This window comes from Solanum stenotomum, chromosome 9 (genome assembly GCF_019186545.1).
Source record: "Solanum stenotomum isolate F172 chromosome 9, ASM1918654v1, whole genome shotgun sequence".
In the NCBI taxonomy this organism is placed as follows: domain Eukaryota; kingdom Viridiplantae; phylum Streptophyta; class Magnoliopsida; order Solanales; family Solanaceae; genus Solanum; species Solanum stenotomum.
In genome coordinates this window covers 10,448,335-10,457,511 of record NC_064290.1, presented here as the reverse complement: position 1 = coordinate 10,457,511, position 9,177 = coordinate 10,448,335, and the positions used below count along the sequence as shown (strand labels likewise).

Genomic DNA, 9,177 nt, shown 5'->3' with positions numbered 1-9,177 from the left:
CAATCAAACCATTCCATACAGTATTGTTTCAGTTTAGTTGCTATAGTAAGTAAAAAATAAACAAAAAAGAAACTTCTTCTACTCTTCGGCGTCTCCGACGGTATCTTCCGCCGTCACGCCGCCGTCAGATGCCGAAATCTTCAACTGAAAAAAATCTGTAATTCTCTCATGAATCTCAGTTTTCACTATACGATTACCTTAATTTTGGTTAAAGTTGAATGATGTACTTCTTTTGAGTTTGCCATTTTACTTTTAACAGTTTACTTTTGAGATCTGCTGCAAATTTAGAGATCAACAGCATTTTTTACTGATCTACGGAGATTCGTATATCAGTCGGATTCTAGTCTCTGTAAGTCCACTTTGATTCTCATTTGAAATTTCTTCTCCGGAATCTAGCTAAGTTTTGTGCTAATATTGTCTGTTGTTTATGATATTTTTTTTAAAAACTTTTTGTGTTCGTTGTTGTTTAGATCTTACTAGTATATTCGAAAATATGCAAATATTTTGTGTGATTTTTTTGTTTGTTTGTTTGAATTGAAATTGAATGTGAGTTAGAAGTTTTTTGACTTGAAATTGAAGAAGTTGAAGGTGTCGGTTCTGTTGAATTTGACTGAGTCAATTGATGACTTGAGCTGTTGTTCTTTCTGGTACGGAGTATGTGGTGTTTTGAATATAGATTTAGATCTGGATATTTATTTCGATATATATAATGGTTGATGGATTTAGATTTGTTGGATTTGTGAGTTATTATTTAAGGTTAGGATATTACTGAAATGTTGAGTACTATTGAAGGTCGATCAGTGAGTTGATTTCGAATGATGCATTGTACATTAAAGTATTTCTCATTTAATTGCAGGCCTGTAACCATGTATTTTACGTGAATCGAGTTTTACTTATAAAAACCTGTTAGCTTTTGAAGGATTTCGTAGGGAAATTGGGCTGAAATTCTGGATTTAGAGATGGGAACGAACATGGAGGAAGCATTGAAAGCTAAAACAAATGCTGAAAGGAGATTCGTGGAGAAAGACATTTTGGGTGCAAAAAATTATGCTCTGAAAGCTCAGATGTTGTACCCTCACTTGGAAGGAATATCACAAATGGTAGCGACATTTGGAGTCCTTAGTGCTGCAGAGACGAAGGTTAATGGAGAATATGATTTCTATGCAATACTGGGCTTAGATTCCTCTGTTGACAAGGCTAAGCTGAAGAAACAGTATAAGAAGATGGCTGTGTTACTCCATCCCGATAAGAACAAAAGTGTTGGAGCTGATGGTGCATTTAGACTTGTCTCTGAAGCATGGACGGTGTTGTCTGATGCTTCCAAAAGAAGCTCGTATGATCACAGGAGAAGTTTATTTACTCTGCATGGTTCTGGTGTTGGGAGCTATGACAGTTACTCCAATTCTTCAGTTTCTCACAACAGGCTTGATACATTTTGGACTGTTTGTACCTCTTGTCACGTTCAGTATGAATATCTAAGGAAGTATCTGAACAAAAGACTGTCCTGTAAGAACTGTCGTGGGGTTTTCATAGCTGCTGAAACAGGATTGGCTCCTGTTAATGGTTCCTATTCCTATAGCTCTTGGTCTAATGGATATGGAAGCCATGGTTGCGGGGCTACATATGTCCCAACGACATCTGTTTATCCTGCAAATAATGGGGTCTCAGGACATCATTCTGGACCTTGTTCCGAGCATGTCTCCAATTTGTCTTTTCAGTGGAGCTCCTGCGGAAATTCTGCTCCAGTTTTAGATTCCAATGGATCATCCACAGCTGTCAGTTTTGCGAACCAGGCAAGTAGGAAAATCACCAGAAGAAGAGGCAGAGGGAAGCATGAAGTGAAAAAGGTGGTGAGCAACGGGGTTCTTAACGGGCATGCTGTGTGCAATGAACAAATCCCCCGCAGGCCTGGTAGACCTCCTAAGAAGGTAAAAATTGGTGTGGAAGGTACATACAGCTTTAGTAATGGAGAAATGGCTCTAAAAACTGCTGGAGAAGTTAAAATGGCTGATGGAAATGGGGACGGAAATTTGAAACAAAATGTTAAGCTTCCAAATCCTGTTGAAGCTTCAATAAAAAGACATTCCGCTGCTCCTGCGTTTGATGCAAGACGGTTACTAATTGACAAGGCAAGAGCAGATATCCGCAAGAAACTGGAAGAGATCAAGTTGGCTTCAGAAGCTGCAGCTGCAGAGACCGAGAAGAAGAGAAAGGCGGATGCCGAGTTTGGTGAATCGGGTGAGAGACCTAAAGGGGCAGTGCAGGAAATTGTTGTTCATCAATCAGAACTGGGGAAAACTGGATCCATGACAATAGTAGTCCCAGATTCTGACTTCCATGATTTTGACAAGGATAGGTCAGAAGATTGCTTCAGACCTAAGCAGATATGGGCTTTATATGATGAGGAGGATGGTATGCCTCGCTTGTATTGTTTGATTCGTGAAATCATATCTGTGAAACCATTCAAAGTTCATATCAGCTACATAAGTTCAAAGACGGATAGCGAATTTGGGCTGGTCAATTGGTTGGATTCTGGTTTTACCAAGTCATGTGGAAATTTTAGGGCCTTTAACTCTGAAATTGTTGAGCATGTAAACATATTTTCTCACCTGCTAAGTAAGGAGAAAGTTGGAAGGGGAGGTAGTATTAGAATCTACCCAAAAAGTGGAGACATTTGGGCTGTATATCGAAATTGGTCAGCAGATTGGAATGGAACAACCCCAGCTGAAGTAAGGCACCAGTATGAAATGGTTGAGGTTCTTGATGATTATTCTGAAGAGCTTGGTGTCTGTGTTACTCCTTTGGTTAAACTAGATGGGTTCAAGACTGTATACTCTAGAAACACCAACAAGGATGCCATTCGATTGATTCCAAGAAGAGAGATGTTACGATTTTCACATCAGGTACCATCTTGCTTACTGAAAGGTGAAAGAATGAACTTGCCTGAGGGGTGCTGGGATCTTGACCCTGCTGCAATTCCAGAAGATTTACTTCAGCGAGTAAATGACGCCAAGGAGGAAAGAACTACTGAAGCTGAAAGCGCAGTGGGATTTGATCTAAATGTGACATCTCAGGCTGAAACCAAAATGTTGATGGAAGAAAAACTTGGACAAACAGAATATCCTGGTGTTCCTGATGAGCTCCATGGCACTAGATGTGGTTTGCAGATTCAAGATATCTCAAATGAACCGCAAAACCTGTTCAGGATTTCCACTGAGCTTCCTCAATCTGTAAAGGAAGTTCATAGTTGTGAAGAACCCAGCAGAATGGAAAAAAATTTCTCTGCTACACCAGGTGAGCATTTTCGGGCTGTAACAGAGGTATAGGTGAAGGAAAGACCAAGATAAATAAGGTATTAAAATCAGAGGTCCTTTTCATCAGTCATTCTAACAGTATCGAGATTCAAATTGTATATATTTTAATATACAACGAAGAATGATTCTCAAAATATTAGATAGCTCCAAGGATCCAAGCAATACTTAACAGATGCCCCCATTGTTTTAGGCGGCTATAGTTATGGTTAACGACTTGTAATGGTATTTCATATTCTGCTCTTAACTGCTTATTATGTCTCAGTTTAGTGATCATAAGGACATATTCTTGATGCCTTTGCTGAATGTTCTCAGGAACTGCAGTGTTATAGGCATCAAATCATCCTTGAAACATCCAACTGCTGTAGTTCAAATTTTCAATTCTATCTTGGTTTCTCTTCAGTGGCAGTGAATATTTCCTCCCAACTAACCCGGTTACTGATTTCTCACTCAATTGTTTGTTTAAACAAATCCTTATATTGAAATATTTGATCTATGATTGTTCTTTACACAGGGTGATGGGATTTTAGATATTCTCAGATGGTTTTCGCAACGAAAACAAATGCTTACTCATTCATGCCTGTTATTGGATTGGTTTATGGAGTAAATGATATGTTTCTAAAGCTACAAAGAAGCTTTTGCCCTATTTGCTGTAGGGTACTACAAGGAGATAAAATATATTTTCTTAAGCCAACAACGTGTAATTTCACATGTGAGATTGCGAAAGGGTGGTGAGCCTTATCCCTATCTTACAAAGGTAGAGAGATTATTTTTTACTACGAAAAAAAATCAAGAAAAGGAATTACTTAGGTGCTATCTCTTTTATTATTCACATGATTTTGCCATTCAGTACTCTGGAGTTGTTTGAAAACGAAGCCAAACAAGCTTAGGCCAAAATGAGTGATGTGATAAAAAGTGCAAACCATATAGCAATTGATAGGGAAAATATTTCTCGTGTCCCTTTGTACTACTATTTGGGGCCCTAAGGATAGTAATTCTTTCTCTTAGGCCCAAATTTGAACGTAGTATATGATACTTATAAATTAGAAGAAAATTTTCAATAAATAATTTAATATACCTGGAGTAGTAGTAGGAATCCAATAATCTTATTTTAGGTACTTTATAAGGTTTTACGAAGAAAGTGATACAAGCATGCGAGCATTGCACTATCCAAATGGTAGCACCTTATTGTAGTGATGTCCTTGAGCATAGGTAAGTACATGGGCTTCAAAAAATCATCAGATGTGTCTGCCATCATTAAATCAACAATCATCCAAAACATATAACTCCTAGCCTTCTCATTGACCATATTTTGTGTTGCCACCAGGTAATTGTGGTCGAAGTTGCAAGTGTTTATTCAACGCCAAGACCTTGAGGTTACTATGTTTAAAGTGTTGAGAACATGGAGTAAAACCTAATAATTTTTGACAAATATTCTATCAATGTGCAATGGTAACTATGTGCTCATACCCAAGTATTGGATCACCTATCACGAGTAGGTCATAAAACACTTTTACGTTCTGGAAGGTGTGATTGTTGCCTCACCCATCCTAAAGTGGAAATTATGAGTTTCAGCTTCTCAACTAGTGCAGTGATTAAACTACGATTAACATGCAATGAGATTTTTAAACACCATACAATTCGGATAATGTAATCACTTCTAAGACTCGTGAATGAATGAGATATTCCTTTACGAGGTCCCAAAACTTTTCGTCATACTTCCTCATATTCAGAATCATATTACCATTTTCTTTTCATATATCTCGTGAACTATAAGTATATTATTCGGTTAATACAGATGGATCAAGTGGATCGCCAATAATTAAATTTTTTGACAATAATTGTGGCGTGGATTAGGAACAGAGAGAGGAATAGAGAGACTTTTTCTTACTCGATGTTAATCTAAATCTTAGGCTGGCAAGGTTCTGTTCAATTTGGAGTAAATCATTACTTCCAATTACGTATATATGTTAACTCGTAATTCAAGATAACAAGTTTAAAGAAAATGACATCGTTTTCTTAAATAGGAGCGTTGCTATTATTTATTGGTTTAGATTACAGCATCGATCTCATACCAAATCCCAACATTATTCCCAATAATATATTTATATTCAAAGTCGTTAGCCATTAGTCATCTGTCTCTTTGGATGTTGAATCTTTTGAATAGTTAAATAACTATCTAATACTTCCAATCAAATACATGATATAATAATGTAACATTTCATCACAATTTTATAGCTTATAAACGATTTCATACATAGTTAAAAGAATAACGGGTATTGATTTTTTTTTATTTTTTCCACATAATTACTTGTTTAGGAAATAGTCAAAAAAATAAGTTTATGAGTAGAGACAACAGACTTATGCTGCGACGGCCCAACTTGAACAAAGTTGCAAAGATCAAAACCAGTTCATCCAAAAACCAAAAATCATCAAAAATGGATCCTCAAATCTGGCACAAGATTGCTGCTATATCTGGTAAACTACTTCTTTTTATTCTTATAAAAAAATGATTTTCTGGGTTTAAAGAATCCTTAACTGAAAAATTGTAAGGTTTGGGAAACAGGTGTAGCTGCTGTTGGGTTAGGAGCTTATGGTGCTCATGGTTTCAAGCCCCAAAACCCCACTTACAAAGAGGTTCTTGTTTTCTTTTTTAACCCCTTTTCCCCATTATTCAGTTTAGTATTTTCTTTGCTGGGTTATGAGTAAAGATTGAATTTTTGGGTTATTTTGTTGTAATTGGGAATTGCAGGTGTGGAATACTGCCTCACTGTACCATTTGATTCACACTGCTGCCCTTCTTGCTGCGCCTATCACTAAACATCCAAACATTGTGAGTTCCCTCTATGATTTTGTCACTAATTTTAAGTAGGGGATCCAAACGAGACTGAGCAGGGGTGGAGCTAGGGTACAGGAAGGGGGTTCGTTGAAAAACTACATTGTATATAGACTATCAAAATTATTTTTTATGTATATATAGTAGTAGATGTTGAATCTTCTTGACTTCTTCGTATGTTTATTTCTTTATATTTATGTTTACTTTTATATTATTTTGAATCCTTGAAGTGAAAATCTTGGTTCCGCCACTGGGACTGAGGGGTAGTTGTTGTTATTGTTGTAGTTTGGAGGGCTGCTAACTGGTGGGATTATGGCTTTCTCTGGAACGTAAGTACCTCTATTTCTGTTCTTTGCATCTGGTCGTGTTTGAATGGGCTGATATTAGTGCTTTGATACCATTATACCTTGTTCTAAATTGAGAACTAGCTAGTGTAAATGCACATACACTTTCTTTTTTGATCTTTGAGTGAAATTCTTAATCTACTGATCCCACCACACACACATAGTAAAGTTTTCTTTGAAATATAAGGATATTTGTAGCTGTGATGTTGTCTGCATTTTACCGGTTGAGAAATAATGGATGTCTACTAGAAGAATTCTTGCCAAACTTAGATCATTTTCAAGATCATAAGTACCAATACAAATAGGTGTAAAGCATGTGTAAAGTGGATAAGATTAAACTGTGGACTTGGTTGGATTTACATTATGTTTTTTTTTTTATTTAGTCATTGAATTCTTAGAACAGTTCGGGAATTCCCTCCTTTTCTCATAATTTGTTGACAGGAGCATCTCCCTCTTCTTGTCGCTATAAAGTGTAATCATGTCTCAATCTATTAATTTCAGCAATTAAATCTACTAGTAATTTCTAAGTAACAGAAAGACACCAATTAGTCTTGGTTGAGCTTTGGATCCAGCATTCTAAAGATAAATTGCACATTTGTGATGCTAAAAGCTGCTCTGAACTGCAATGTTTGTGATTCCTATTGTGTTACCAAATAAAAGAAGGCTTTTCCTGAAATTGGTGAAATTATTAACTATGAGGTCTTGTCTTTGAGTCAGGATGTCTCCTTCACTGGGATTAAAAATAAACTGAAGGTGGCCCAGTGGTTTGGGCTTGGGACATGTTGGAGGTCTCAAGTTCGAAACCCCTAACAACGAAAGCAAGGGGTTTGCCTTCTGGGTCAAGCTTGTCGCACTGGGCTTGCCTAGTGCGGGTTACCTCTCCTATGTGGTTTGCGAGCTATTGCATAGGAGCGGGGTTTTTACCCTGTGCGCACCCAAAAGGTAGCGGCTACGGGTTTCCTTTGTCATAAAAAAAAAAAAACTGAAGTTGTTCTCATTGCCCGATAGTTCACCTCTATGACTATGGATCAGTTACCTTTTCTTGTAAGTTGGTTTTACAAGGTCACGTGCCATTTTATGCTGAAAAAAGATAATCTATCCACGGATTCAAAATGTAAGGGACCATAAAGGTTTAGAAGTTCCAGAATTAGAGAAGAAGGTGATTGTCAATAACAGTTTTCAGCAATTAAGAAGTTTGATTTCTTTGTTCTGAAACTCAATTCTAACCAAAATTTCCCCATAGGTGTTTGTGTTAGCCTTCTAGGTTTCAACTTTCATTTGGGTCAAGCTTTGGCCTTTCCAGCTTGATTGTCTTCATATTATAGGGCTACTAGATATTGCAATTTAAAATTCTTGATAGTATACTATTTGTTAAGTAGCATTTGGAGCCCGTAAAAATAAGTTCATTAGCTCTTTTTGATAAACTGTTTGTTTATCGTGAAATTCATTTAGTGTTCCAGATAGTATGCATTATACACTGTTCATATTTAAAACTATTGTTTGGGGACTTGAATGATTTGACATGGATTTGCAATGTAATTAGCATATTTCATTCTTTTTTGGTTGTCGATCCTCTGGTAACTTTTTATGACTTTTTGATATCCTAAAAGTCCTGATAATTTCTAAAACTAGAAGTAGTTATTGCACCTATTTAGTTTGTTCACGAGTAGAATCAATTTCTAGTAATCATAGTCATGTTTTTTTGTGATTGTTGCATTTAGAACTTGCTTATTAAAATAAAACAAACGCATAAGCATTGATGGTGTTGGACCTAAAAACTTGTGGATTTGGAACCCCAAAGCAATTACTTAGATACTGTACCGCTTGAAATTTGTTAGTGAATGCTTCGGTGTTTATTTAGATGAACTTGCTTGGATGGCCAACCATAGGTGTTCCTTCTGAGACAGGCTGGTGATTTTTGGTCCGCTCGTATATTAAATTAGATATGGATATTTAGTGGTTTAATTTGAATCAACTTGCCCAATGTCTATAATATAAATGCCAAAATGTTTTTTTTAGGTTTTATCTGGACAAGAGTCTGAACGAATCAGATATATTTTTCTTAGATGATTGATTACCTAAATAGATTGGAAGTCTAGTTGACTACTACTACTACTATCTTCTTTAGTGAACATTTCGGTGAATATACATTTTCACTTCAGTAATGAGTGTAATTAAGAAAAGCAAAATGCTGGTCTGCCTGTCTACAGGTGCTATGCAGTTGCACTTCTTGAAGACAGGAAATACTCAACCTTAGCCCCTTTCGGTGGCTCTGCATTTATTGCTGCTTGGGCAAGTTTATTGTTTTAGGAGAACGGATGCCCAGAGTTAGCAAGCAGCAGTTGCTAAACTTGATTGATTCTGCAGATTTATTGAGCATTTGGTGAATCAAACGGGCTAGTGACACTTCCCTGTTTCACTTTCTGTAAAATAGCAACGGAACTGGTGGAAATATTCTGTAAGCACCATTCGGCATTCCTTGAATGTGTAAAAGAGATGTTGAAGTTCAGTATACTGAATGCTGGACCATATAACTTACCAATAAAGTTGATTTGAAATTTCCTAATACAAAGTTAATGTTAAGTTCGAGCTTTCATATTGTTTCGCCATGGTGCATAAGGCATGAACCTGAGTTTTATCTCTAGCAAGTGGAGTCACCCTGGCCAATTAAACCAAGGTATGACAA

At 36.7% G+C, this 9,177-nt stretch overlaps 2 protein-coding genes across 2 annotated transcripts; both read left to right on the top strand.

Moving 5' to 3' along the window:
• Positions 1-3,713, top strand: LOC125875710 (uncharacterized). The gene is made up of 2 exons (XM_049556729.1): positions 1-349; positions 857-3,713. Exon 2 carries the CDS (start codon positions 960-962, stop codon positions 3,324-3,326), a length of 2,367 nt encoding a protein of 788 aa, XP_049412686.1. The 5' UTR covers positions 1-349; positions 857-959; the 3' UTR covers positions 3,327-3,713.
• A 1,896-nt stretch (positions 3,714-5,609) lies between these two features.
• Positions 5,610-9,087, top strand: LOC125875708 (uncharacterized). The gene is made up of 5 exons (XM_049556727.1): positions 5,610-5,789; positions 5,878-5,948; positions 6,064-6,144; positions 6,433-6,476; positions 8,702-9,087. Exons 1-5 carry the CDS (start codon positions 5,654-5,656, stop codon positions 8,799-8,801), a joined length of 432 nt encoding a protein of 143 aa, XP_049412684.1. The 5' UTR covers positions 5,610-5,653; the 3' UTR covers positions 8,802-9,087.
• Positions 9,088-9,177: the final 90 nt, after the last annotated feature.